Source organism: Dryobates pubescens, chromosome 7 (assembly GCF_014839835.1).
Source record: "Dryobates pubescens isolate bDryPub1 chromosome 7, bDryPub1.pri, whole genome shotgun sequence".
NCBI lineage: Eukaryota > Metazoa > Chordata > Aves > Piciformes > Picidae > Dryobates > Dryobates pubescens.
This window is the reverse complement of record NC_071618.1, coordinates 6833052-6845600: the sequence shown is the minus strand read 5'-3', so window position 1 is coordinate 6845600 and position 12549 is coordinate 6833052. Positions and strand designations below refer to the sequence as shown.

The 12549-nt window shown below is 46.2% G+C and overlaps 1 protein-coding gene across 2 annotated transcripts in view; it reads left to right on the top strand.

Moving 5' to 3' along the window:
• Nucleotides 1–12170, top strand: part of TMEM255B (transmembrane protein 255B) — an 80782-nt gene extending 68612 nt beyond the window's left edge. For both annotated transcript variants that reach the window (XM_054163013.1, XM_054163012.1), the window contains exons 8-9: nt 6544–6687; nt 11907–12170. In XM_054163013.1, coding sequence (XP_054018988.1) covers nt 6544–6687; nt 11907–12074 — 312 coding nt within the window. In that variant the 3' untranslated portion in view covers nt 12075–12170. The remainder of the gene's footprint in view (nt 1–6543; nt 6688–11906) is intronic.
• Nucleotides 12171–12549: the final 379 nt, after the last annotated feature.

Here is a 12549-nt window from a genome sequence, read left to right as displayed (position 1 = left end):
CTTTAGGCTAAGCTGTTGCCAGCTGCTCACAGCTAAGTAGGTCAAATATGTGAATGGAAAGCAAAAAACAGGCATCTGTGTGAACAGATGCTGGCAATTCACTTAGTGCTATCTCTTTTTGCTTCTAATTCAGCACTGTGGGCCAGCACAGAGTTTGAGGATGCTCGTTTGTAGCTAGCACGTAAAAATCAAGACCTAGGTGTGACTATTCAACCATAGGTAGTTCTTTTCCCCCAAAATGGGTGTTAATTCTGAAGTACCAGTCAATTTTATCTAAGTAGATGTATTGAGGTCACCTCATCTTCCCCCCCCCCCCCCCCCCCCCCCCCCCAAAGAATGCTGCCCTCTAGCTGCTCCCTGTGCAACACTGCAGTGTTGTGCTGATGTGCACCACAGCAGTCAGAAGAAGCTGTGCGATAGATGGGATTCTGTAACACATCTGCCTAGATTTTCTGACGTGGAAAGGGTGGAGTAGCTGTTCCTGGAATTATCACTGTCAGTGATCATGTTTGCTAATGCAGTGCCTAGAGATCAACCAAGTGGCTCTGGATTTACTAGGCACTCAGAAGAGTAGATGGTCCTGGTCCAAAAAGTTTCCAAATGAGCAGAGGCTTTAGGATAGAAGTAAAATGCAGGAGCCAAAGGGAGATGTGACAGCAGAGAAAGTTATCCTATTTCCTATGACTGTTTCAGAGATGAAAAATAAATAGAAAGATGGATGAAAGGGAAGAAGAGAGGGATGGAGCAGGGAAGAGAAAGCAAGAGAGATATGTGAGATGTACACCAGGAGGACAGACTAGGGGGAAGGGGCTGCTCAGAGCTGTCTGCCGGTAAGCCAAGGACTGGAGGCCATTTAGGCCCTGTTCTGACTATCGAGTGTGCCTTAGCAAGCATGTCCATGCTACATACAACATGTTTTGGGTACTTAAAACAATGTGACAGTGCAGGGCCATGTGAACTATTTGAAAATCACCTTTGTTAAGAATTTTTAAATGTTTGCTGGAAATATTCCTCTCTGTAGCTGAAGGCAAGCAAGGACACTGAGCCTTTACATGTAAGAAACATGTAGATGAGCTGTGCTTTGTGTGAGAGGACTCTTGCAAGGAGTTGCACAAATTGCAGCCAGCCAGTGAAGAGTTGCAGTCCAGGCTGCAGCTGGAGGGAGTGGAAGCAGCTTTCCCAGTTTAATTCATCCCCTCCCTGGGAGAGGAGCAGTGGCAGAGGGGAAGCAGAAACAAACAGTGGGAAATGAGGGGCTGAATGAGAAGAGTAAGGCAGGCATCATCTACACTAAGAACTTGGTAGGACACTGCAACTTTCTAGTGCTGCTAAGTATTTTCTCCTGCCTAGCAGATGGGTGTAAGTGCCTCCACCATGGGCAGCTGTGTACATTGGTAGTGCCTCCTTGAGGTGGGGAAGGGTGCAAAGAGCCAGCCTGAGTCCATGAAATCATCTTGCACACACCAAAGCTTACGTGGGATTTGGGCTGATGATTCATAGCTGCATGAGCTGCACAGAAGCCAGCACTGCAGTGCTCATAAGGGACACCAAGCTGAGGATCCATTTCTGGGAGAACTGAGGAGATGTTTCTGGGATATCTGAGGAGAAGTTTCTGGGAGAACTAAGGTCTCCACGACCTGGCACATTCCCATGCTGGGAGGCAGAACTTAGGTCAAGGCTTAGGCCTCACTGGGTGGAATAAAGTTGTGCAGAGAATTTGCAGTAGCAATGGACAGGCAGCTTCCCCCTGGGCTTGGCTGAAGCAAGCCTGTTGGTACTCCAGATAAAGATCTGTTCTTTATAATCTGGGTTTTCTCTCCTGTGCAGCAGGAGCAGAAAAACACCCTCACTGCCTTAAGGGAAAGATGAGATTGTGTCAGTTGCCTCAGTGCAGGAGCCGTGCTATGCTTGAGAAAGTGTTACCACAGCAGCATTTCAGAATGCAGTGTCTGCTCCTTGCTCCTGCCTGTGCCTCTTCAGGATCCTTTCGAGTGACATACCAGAGCTGGTTTGCTAATCTGCTGCTGGCTTGCTTTGCAAAAGGAGTAACTCCTGAGGCTAAAAACATCAAGCAGAGGAGGGAGAGAAAGAGGCATTGGATTGAAATAAGAAAATAACAAAATCAAAATTTGTGGGGGAAAACTTTCTTTCAGGATGTCAGCTTCCCAAAGAAAGGCTCACTGCCTCTTGCAGTGAGAGGTGCAAAGCCCGTTCAAATGCCTCGGGGCATTGCTCCGAGGTTGACTTCCAGAAAACACAGGGACAGGCTCAATAGTTAAACAAAACCCATCATGTTTATCTCCAGAGAGCGCTGGCAGCCAACACATGTCACGAAGGGGAGAGTTTTCAACAGTGCTATTGCCTCTAAACCCATCACATTTCCTGGACAGAAAAAAAGAGAAGTGTTGTTTTGGTTGTTGTGGGTTTTCTTTCCTGTGACAAATTCCCTGCAGACCCTGGCACGATCCCTGTGGTTTTGCTGCCTGCCAGAGGGCTGTGCTGGCTCAGTGGGAACCATTTCATCCTCTCCCGACCCCCAGGGTGTCAGCTCCCAGTGGCCCCAGTGTCATCAGTAGAGCCATCCTCTGTGAGTGCTGGCAGAGCTGCAGCAGTTACAGCCGTACCCTACCCTTCTTTTCAGCTCTACAGTGTACTTGGATGTAGGACACACAGGCTAGGCAGTTACCTTAAGGTCACCTTTAACAAAAAGCCTATGTCCTTGAAGTTTCCAAAATGGTAAAGCACCATTATTATTTCCTCCAGAAGACAGAGATAAAGAAATGCATGGAAAAGTTCATTTGCCTGGTACCAAGAATCAATCTAGAAACTCCCTTCCCAGCCCTGGTATTTATCTGATGACTTTTAGATATTTTCCTGACACACCTTGCCAAGGAATCTGCCTGCCCTGAGTTTAGAATTGCATTAATTCACAACTACTGATGGTCCTGGGGGGTGTTGCTGGGATTTGGTGGTGTTTTTTTGGTTGCTGTGGGGTTTTTTGTTGTTGTTTGTTTGTTTTTAAATAATCAGTCTCCTTGACAGTTCTCAAGGGAATATGAACATATTAAATATTATTCCCTTATCCACTCCCCTCTTCCCTCACCCTGCTTTAAGGAGACCAAAATGAACCCCAGTTACTGAACTACTTGCCATGTGTTCCTGTCTTAGTACAGGTGCAGTTTGATGTTGTAAGCAGCTGTAGCTCAGAAATAAATGCTTTGGCAGATTTTTGTTGGATCAGCAAGCTGACCTGCCCTGCACTGCACTGTAGCTGCACAGCCCAGCACCCGGAGAGTGTGGCCAAGTGGGGAGTGGCCAGACAGCCCCTCCAGCCACAGCCTGGTTTCTCCACACTCCCTGACCCCAGGTGCCCCCCTGGCACTGGTAACACTCCCTGGCCAGTTTCACAGCTTATCGTTTTGGCTTGGGTGGTGTTTCAGTTTAAAATGTCTCCACCTCAATATTTTGTGTGACTAATTGAACATAGTCATTACAGGAATACTTGATAAAAGCACCGAACCAGCTTCAAGACCTGCAAATCATTGCTGACTCCAGGCTGAGACAAGATAGCCTGATAAAAAGGTGCTTTGATCAGTGGATTTGGGGTGCATGACTCCCCAAAATTATCTTCTAGGACTGTTGTGGTGTTCATCTATAGTAATTGGAGAGCGTTGCTACTATAGTTGGAGAGAACATAAGAGGATTACAATAGAATAGAATAAAACAGGTTGGAAGAGACCTTCAAGATCATCGTGTCCAACCTATCATCCAACACCACCCAACCAACTAAACCATGCAACCAAGCACCCCATCAAGTCTCCTCCTGAACACCTCCAATGATGGTGACTCCACCACCTCCTCAGGCAGCCCATTCCAGTGGGCAATCACTCTCTCTGTGTAAAACTTCCTCCTAACCTCCAGCCTAAACCTCCCCTGGCACAGCCTGAGACTGTGTCCTCTTCTTCTGGTACTGGTTGCCTGGGAGAAGAGACCAACCTCTGCCTGTCTACAACCTCCCTTCAGGTAGTTGTAGAGAGCAATAAGGTCACCCCTGAGTCTCCTCCTCTTCAGACTAAGCAACCCCAGCTGCCTCAGTCTCTCCTCATAGGGCTTGTGTTCCAAGCCCCTCACCAACCTTGTTGCCCTTTTCTGGACACGCTTCAGCAAGTCAACCTCCTTCCTAAACTGAGGGGCCCAAAACTGGACACAGGACTCAAGGTGTGGCCTAACCAGTGCAGTGTACAGGGGCAGAATGACCTCCCTGCTCCTGCTGGCCACACTGTTCCTGAAGCAGGCCAGGATGCCATTGGCCCTCCTGGCTGCCTGGGCACACTGCAGGCTCATGTTCAGCCTACCATCTACCAGCACCCCCAGATTAAGTGACATTTTGGGAGAAGGAGAGCAGCACCCACAGGGACCCACGCCAGAAAGCTGGTGACAGATGCAGAAGAGGCATCTGTATTTGACATCGGGTAAAACAAGTGTTTCTTGCTGCATTTATGTCTGTAGCCAGAAGAAAGTGACTGTAGCAGGGCCTCCCTGCTCTGAGGAAGGGCATGCTCTGGGAGGAGGTCTAGCCTCCATCCAGGGTGAGCCAAGTTACTGCCCTTCAAACCTTTATGTCTGTGGCAATCTTCTTAGCTGCTCCTCATTACTTCTTTCTGAAAGGCAGTGTCTATCCATTTCTCCTCACATATCCAACCAGGAGGGCAAGCAGAAAGGAGGTGTTTAGAGGACAGTACCTTGAAGATGAGAGACTTGCCTTCTTCCATGAAGTACACTCTCTGCTTTCAACCCCAGCCTTACTCTGCACTAGGTCCTGGGGTGCCAAGTTTCTCTAGAGAGCTAAGGCCTAGATTGTCAGGTAATCTTACACAGACCTAGACAATGTTTTCCATGTACAAATACAATTCATACACCTCTTTCTCAATCACACAGAGATCTCACACTATCTCCAGAGCATGCAGTGATTTGTCTCTCACTGATAAATCTGAAAGGAAATATAAAAAACAAAACAAAACAAAACCCCCAAAAGTTTGGCTTCTGCTTTCAATATTTATCTGGCAAGCACCATATTTTGTTATTGCAGTAAAATTTCCATGCTCTCATGTAGAGGAATCTGCTAATAAAAACAAAGGAGGGAAAAGAAACCACTGGGTTTGTCTCACTTTGCAAAACAAAGAGACATGAAAATCTTTCAGAGAGCTCTGTAGCCTTTCACAAATGATTATATAGTGCAGGGGTTTAGGGTTTAACACAAAGCCTCCTTTCACATTTAACTTCTTTTGGTTTTTTTCCCCCCTCCTTTGGTGTTATTAGCTGGTTTAATAGGAATTTAGAAGCTATTACTTCTTCTTGCAAGTCTCATCCTGGGGTGCATTAAGAGGATTATGTCCAGCAGATCGAGGGATGTTCTTATCTCCCTCTGCTCTGCCATGGTGAGACTTCAACTGGAATATTGCATCCAGTTTTGCCCCCCCAGTTCAAGAGGGACAGGGATCTACTCAAGAGAGTCTAACAGAAGGCTGTGAAGATGATTAAGGGACTGGAGCACATCCCTCATGGGATAGGCTGAGAGACCTGGGGCTTTTTAGTCTGAAGAAGAGAAGACTGAGAGGGGATTTAATAAATGTTTATCAATATCTGAGGGCTGGGTGTCAAGAGGGAGGGAACAGCCTCTTCTCTGTTGCACCCTGTGATAGGACTATGGGTAATGGATATAAACTACAACACAGGAGGTTCCACCTCAACATGATGAGGAACTTCACCGTGAGTTCCCCAGAGAGATTGTGGAGTCTCCTTCTCTGGAGACTCTCAAGACCCATTTGGATGTGTTCCTGTGTTAGGTTCTATGGTTCTGCTCTCACATGGGGGTTGGACTAGATGATCTTCACAGATCACTTCCAAGTCCTAACATCCCGTGATCCTGTGATCTCACATTGCAGTTAAAGGACATGCCAATAAAGCAATGGGATATGATGAAAGACTTTATCCAGCAGGAATGAGATACACATGTCGGGGATGATATTGGGCAGGCAGTGGCACTCTATTTCACAAGTGAGAGGGAGCTGTGAATGAAGAACAAGTGGTCTGGAAAGAGAGATCTTGTAGATCTGTGGGGGAAAGAGAAAAGACATGAGAGCACCTGGGAGTTGCCATTGGAAAGAGTTTGAAGCAAATTGTGAAGGACTGGTTGTTTGGTGCTGGTGGGAAAGAAAAGATGGAGTCAAAGTTGTATGCTGTGCTCTTCAGGCTGTCTTGTGTCTGGAGTTTAGCCAATGCTTCTGTAACTGATGCTAGGGAAGAACCAGCAGTCTTTTTCCAAGGCAAGAAGATTAAAATATCTCTGTATTTCTGGTCAGAAAAATTCACTCCATATACACTGTCCTCTAATTATGTCTGCTCCTTCTGTTTTTTGTAGTACTGGTATCATGCTGGAAAAAGGAAAGTTGTTACATGGTTAGTTGCTCGCATTAGGATGAGTTCCTGCTCTGGCTCCACTCTGCATTGTGCTGATACATTGTCGTCTTCTGTGCTCAACAGGTACCTCTGTCACAAATTGCTTTCAGCGCCGCACCTCCTCCTCAGATCCTGTACAATCCTGCTCAGCAGATCCTGACATATGCTGGGTTCTGTCCTTCTGCAGCAACTCTTTCTACATACCCATCCTACCCGTTACCTCTTCAGGTAGAGTACATTGGAAAAGCATAATCTGCTACTCAGCACAAACTCTGCAGTGGTAAACCTTGGCTCCTGGGGGTCTGAAATGAGGCAAGGAAGTTGGATCCCAACTCAGACTCTTCTCTGGGATGACAGTCTGGGCCTGGTTTTCAGATCTGTTCTCAGATTTTAGGCTTTCTCTAGATGTCCTTTGGACTTCGTCTGCTGACCGCAAATCCTAATGTGGGATTAGAGCTGTGCTGCAGTGCACATGAAGGTGAACACAGCCCCCATGTTAGGCAAGATAAAGCAGCAACAGAGGCATTGGGGAAACCAAAGGGAACACTTGATACACACAGGATTTGGCAGAAAAGTTCACATGCTTTAGCTCACCTTTTAATATGGAGATAAAGAGACTAGAACTCATCACATGGAAAGCAGACAAGAAAGGGGAGGAAAAAATAGGTCAATGTAACAATGATACAGAAAGAATTGTGGATGGATAATAGTGATAAGTTCTAGTCACACAAAGTTTTGGTTGCCCCAACAATAGTATTAGTTGGCAAGATAAGCCAGAATTAGGAAGTGTTTGTACACACCAGAGAAGATACAAATGCCACAGGATGTTGTGGAACAGTATAAATGAGGGGCTAGGAACAGCAGCTGCTGTCAAATACAGGGATGCAGGTGACACTTGCATCTCAGCAAGTCCCCAAATGGCTGCCTGACACAAGAACCAAGGGGAGCTTATCAGACAACAGAGCCCTTTTTTGTTTTAGCTTCCTATAAGCATCTGCTACATGTGCATCACTGGGAGACTAGTATAGAACTGCTCTGACAGTTGTTGAGTCTTACTGACCAGAGGCAGCTGGCCTGAAGGCAGGAGGGAAAGCTGCCAGAGGTGCAGCTTTCTCCCCTTGCATGAGGGGATACAACATGAGCTGAGTCAACACTGCTTCACCTCCTTCAGAAGGGTGAGATGCAAGTTGTGCTCCAAGCCTGTGCTGCATCCAACCCAAGCTGGCCTGGAAAATACAGGGAGTGGTGCTGAGGATGGTGTTTGCCTGGACTTTTTCAGCCCCAGAGTGAAGTGAAGAACAGAGCTTGAGCTGATAAATAACTGAATGTACTGAGGCCCTGGAGCAATCATAGAGGGTTCATTGGGTTTTGGGGTTTTTTTTAATCACAGTAAGACCATCCAATGGCTTGCTGTACTTTGGCTGTATAGTGCTAGACCAGTGGGTACCACAAGTTTTGCAATACTTTTTCATTGGCAACACTCTTTAGCACAAATGAACCACGGAGCAGCTCCCCAAAGCCTCCTGGGCTACATCTATTCAGGTCTAATAAATTACCAGGCAAAAATACTGGGACATGATGACCATCCACACTAGTAAATTGTTAGCATGTTCCTGGTATGGGTTTGACCCAGACCATGTAACAGTCTCCAAACAATGCCCAGAAAGGGGTCAGAGGACAGCAATGGGAATGAACCATTCCTGGTAGGCAGTGAGCACACATTCACTCTATTTTGGTGGTAAGAGTTCAGATGTAGCAATGTAGTATGCAGGGTGCCAGCTGGCTTCACAGCCAGAGAACAGTGCTTGGCTCATCTTATTTATTAACATAGATGGGGCCAGGCACTTTCGGAGACCTTGGGTTGAGAGGAAAAAAAGAGCAAACTCAGAGACCTCTTTTTCTTTGCTTTCAGCTGAAAAGCTGTGCTGTTCTGTAGAGTTGGGTTAGCACCTAGCCAGGACTAGAGAGAGAAGGGGCTAAAAACAGGCGAAAGAAAGCAATTAAGCTGAAGCTGCATGTGAGTAGTCATGGGAATCAATTGTAACTGTTCTGTCCTGGGTCCACTGTGAAACAGAAAAGTATCCTATTTGCCCCAAAATCTTAACTACATTCCAAATTAAACACCACCAACTGTCCCTAATCCAGGAGAAGTTAATGAGAAGCACTGGGCTCCAAAAGTGAAAGCACTTAATCCTTTTCCTGGGGAAAAAATATTTTAAATGGCAAGCTGTCTCATTATGTTGTCGTTTGGAGAGAATTAATTTCTGCACCACTGTGTGACTATATAATAAGCTGACTCAAAGCTACAAATGGTGACTGTTAGAACCAGGAACGGCCAGGACCTTAACTGCCATCCATTTCCATTAGTTGAGAGCTGAGGGCTGGAAATTAAGTCTTCATGACCCATCTAGGTGTTCAAAGCAGTGCTCAGGCTACTGGATTCAGGCCTTTACAAGTCCTTCTTAGCTGATCCTGGTCTTTAAGATAACTACAGGCCCTGAGGCTGGGATTCATTTGGCTAAACACAGGGGCTGTTGAGATCTAGTGTTGCCTGATAATGGGATCAGGTAGCTACCTGGCCACTGCTGCCACTCTGAGAGGGTCCAAGTCCTGTAGTTCATATGCCACATCTGTGGATGTCTGAGATACCCCACAGCATCCCAAAAGTCCTGGTCAGTTTTATGTGCACAGTGTAGAAGACTCCACCTTTGTTGGTCTACCCTTCAGAGTTCACAGAGAGAGTGAGGCACTTCTTACATGTTGATTACCTCAGGCAACAGACGCAGGATGTGAGTGACATGATTGCACCCTAAAGACCTTTCCATCGACCAGGGGTGCGGTTCAGTTGTTCTATGTTACTATGTAATGCACTTCAGTGCCTAGGTTCTTGAGCCTTCAACCCAGACATCAAAACCTGAGGCTGAACCCTGTATCCCAGGTGTGTATCTGAGACAGCCTGATGTTTGCAAGACATCCCTACAGGGCTGGCTGATGTGGGCCAAGGTCTACATGAGAACTGCACATATTTCTGGAGCAGATGGCAGAAGGAACCTTTGGGCATCTCAAAAAACACAATATTTTTGCTTCCCTGTAGACCAAGAGCCTCATAAGGACACCAAGATGCATGCATCTTCTCAGCATTCCCTTTGACTTGCAGAAGGGCTGGCTAAACAGTGGTTCTTAAGCCCCTGCATTTCACCTTGCTCTGCATCTATTCACAGCAGGGCAGGCGTGCATATGGTTGTTTAGTACAAAAAAGGAGCAAAACCTTCTTTAGCTAAGAGTTAGGGGAAAAAATTAACTATGCCAGTTAATGAAATAAAGCAATTTGGGATCAATTACCAACTAATAACTCTAGTTCAAGCCCTCACCTCTAACAGAGGAAATCCACAGACATGGATCCTCCTTGGGTTAGTCTGGCATGGAGCACGCCTACCCTAAGTACCACTGTCACTTGCATCAGCTGGAGCTCTGCTAGCTCAGAGGCTCTGAACCCGAGTTCACATCCTTGAGCTGTTTCATTCCTAGTCTCCCGCTGAAACCAACAGCTCACTCAATAGCTGCTTGCTAGAGGGGCAAAGTCCTGAAAAAAACATCACAACCTGAGCCGGCAGTAAATGCTTCTCAGTGCACCTCATGCTTCTTTGTCCACAAGCAGAAATCAGCCAAATGCAAAAAGAAAAAAAAAAAAAGAGAAAAATGCAAAAAGAGAGCAATAACAGGAATGCATTTTACAGAATACACAATTCACCAGGCTGGAAAAGACCTTCGAGATCATCGAGTCCAACCTATCACCCAACACCATCTAATCAACTAAACCGTGGCCTCATCCATGCCATCTGTGCCTCATCCAGTCTCTTTTTAAACACTTCCAGTGATGGTGACTCCACCACCTCCCTGGGCAGCCCACTCCATAAGCAGCATTTCTTTTGTTTACTGTGGCATGTGCTCACAAAATCACTCATCACTTACTGGTACAGTTCGGTCGCAACTAGTCTTGGTAAGAGAGATGCCAGCTGGTCAGGTAAATGATTAGCTGTGTAGAGACTGGTGGTGATGACAGCAGTAAGGGTTGTGCCAATCATTCCTGCCAGAGAACTCATTATAGAAGCAATTGCCGGCAGACAAATTGAAACAGTGTCTGCAGTTGGAGGGGGCAGGGAAGCAACAACTCCAAAATAAATAAAACCAAACCACCCAAACCCACAACTACATTTGGACCTGGTCTAGCTAGCAAGTCAGTCAATATACTTGCACTGCCTCCTGGAGAGTTAAAGGACATAACCAGCCTTCCTGTCAGGATGTCTCCCATTCTCACTCACCAAGTCACTCTGTGGTACAAACACAGGACAACATTCTCCTCACCATGGGAGTTTCACTCAGGGCAGCAGCTCCTGCTCATCTGGAGCCCCATGGAGAAGCCAGGAACCATGGCATGGGCTCTGCCAGCCCTGGGCAGCTCTGAAATGCCCTTGTCCAAGTGCCAGACATGGTATTGGCCTTCTGGATGGTGGGTATTTTTTTTTTTCTTTTCTTTTTTTGGAAGCAGGGAGCAACATTTACTTGCCCAAATTTTTCATTTCCCTTGAAAAAAGATCCATAATTGCTAATTTTTGTGGGGTGGGTTGGTTGGTTGTTTGGCTGGTTTCTTTAGATTGCAAGCACTTTAGGCCTGATCCTAGAGGACCTGAGAACAACTCTTTTGATGAAACTGACAGGCTGGCATATGAGGACAGGATCCTCTTGAAATCAGTGGCAAAATTTGGTGAAAAACAGTGGTACAATTTTGTACCAGAACATTAGTCCCTACATGCATGCTTGTAACAAACTTTGCTTGCTCCTGATGCAAGCTGCTTCCTAAGGACCATCCCTTTCCTTCCCTCTTTCAGCCAAAGCCCCAGCTTAGCTCAGACAGCCAAATTCCAAGACCTAGAGGTAGAGACATGCCTACCTGTAAAATTTTCTCTGAAGCAGAGTCTGCACTTGGCCCAGGAACAAGACCTTGCAGTTACAGAAATATTGTAGCTGAGATAAAGTACTGCTGAGATAATTTAACTTTCACAGTGATGCCTGGAAACCAGTAGCTACATGTAAGCAGATCAGCCTACCAGGTGCTGTGCCTCACTCTGGAAGCCAGAGCACCTTTCCCGCTGAAATGCTTTCTCTGCCCCATTGCTTGGCTGTATGTGCAGTGTGCATTGAAAATGGCCTGGCTTACAGACGGCACCTCTCTTGTTTCACTACACAGCAGCAGGTCTTTTAGAACTGAAATGAGTGTTGTGCTGCAGCGCCCAGGAAATTTAATCATGGGGCTTGTTATATGGCACTTAATCAGCAAACACTTAATGCAGAGCTGTGAGTGAGGTTGTAATCCTTGAATTAAAAAAGCTGGGTTTTGCTGGGTTTGTTTTGTCATGTTTGTTTGTTTTCATTTTGTCTGTATACAGCCTGCCAGCAACTTTCCAGGAACATCATCTACCGACATTTCTTTGTCAGAGGAAACTCAGCCTCCATCTCAGTCCAGCTCCAGCTATGGTATTCACCCCAATGCTCCAGCCCTCTATACACCAACCTACTTCTTGCCTGGAGAAAAGCCTCCACCATATGCACCATAGAACAAATACTTTCTTTTGAGCAGCTGGTAGTTTTTATTTTATGGTGGTGGTTTGTTTTTTAACAACCTTTGAAATTTATGCTGTGCAGGCACTAAAATTCCCCCTGAATTCCCACTGAAGAGTGTGTTATAGCCACTCTGCTTTTACCTACATCTCACTGTGAGCAGAGCAGAACCCTGTAGATGTAAGCACAGGCGTGTCACCTGTGGGGTGACCAGGCACCACCCCATCAATTTACCTGCAGTCAAATGCAGTGTGGCTTTCTGGCTACCATAAGCATGACAAGGTTCCTTCTCAGTACACTACACAATGAATTTTCTTCAAGAGGAGAAACACAGAAGACACTCTGGATACATGTTAGCCTGAGTTCTTGGAGAGGGTAGTAGGAAGTTCTCTGATTTAATCATTTTGGGTAGGAAGAAACCAGGCATTTGCTTGCTTGTAGTATTTCTTTCATAAGCCTTTTTGGTGGAAG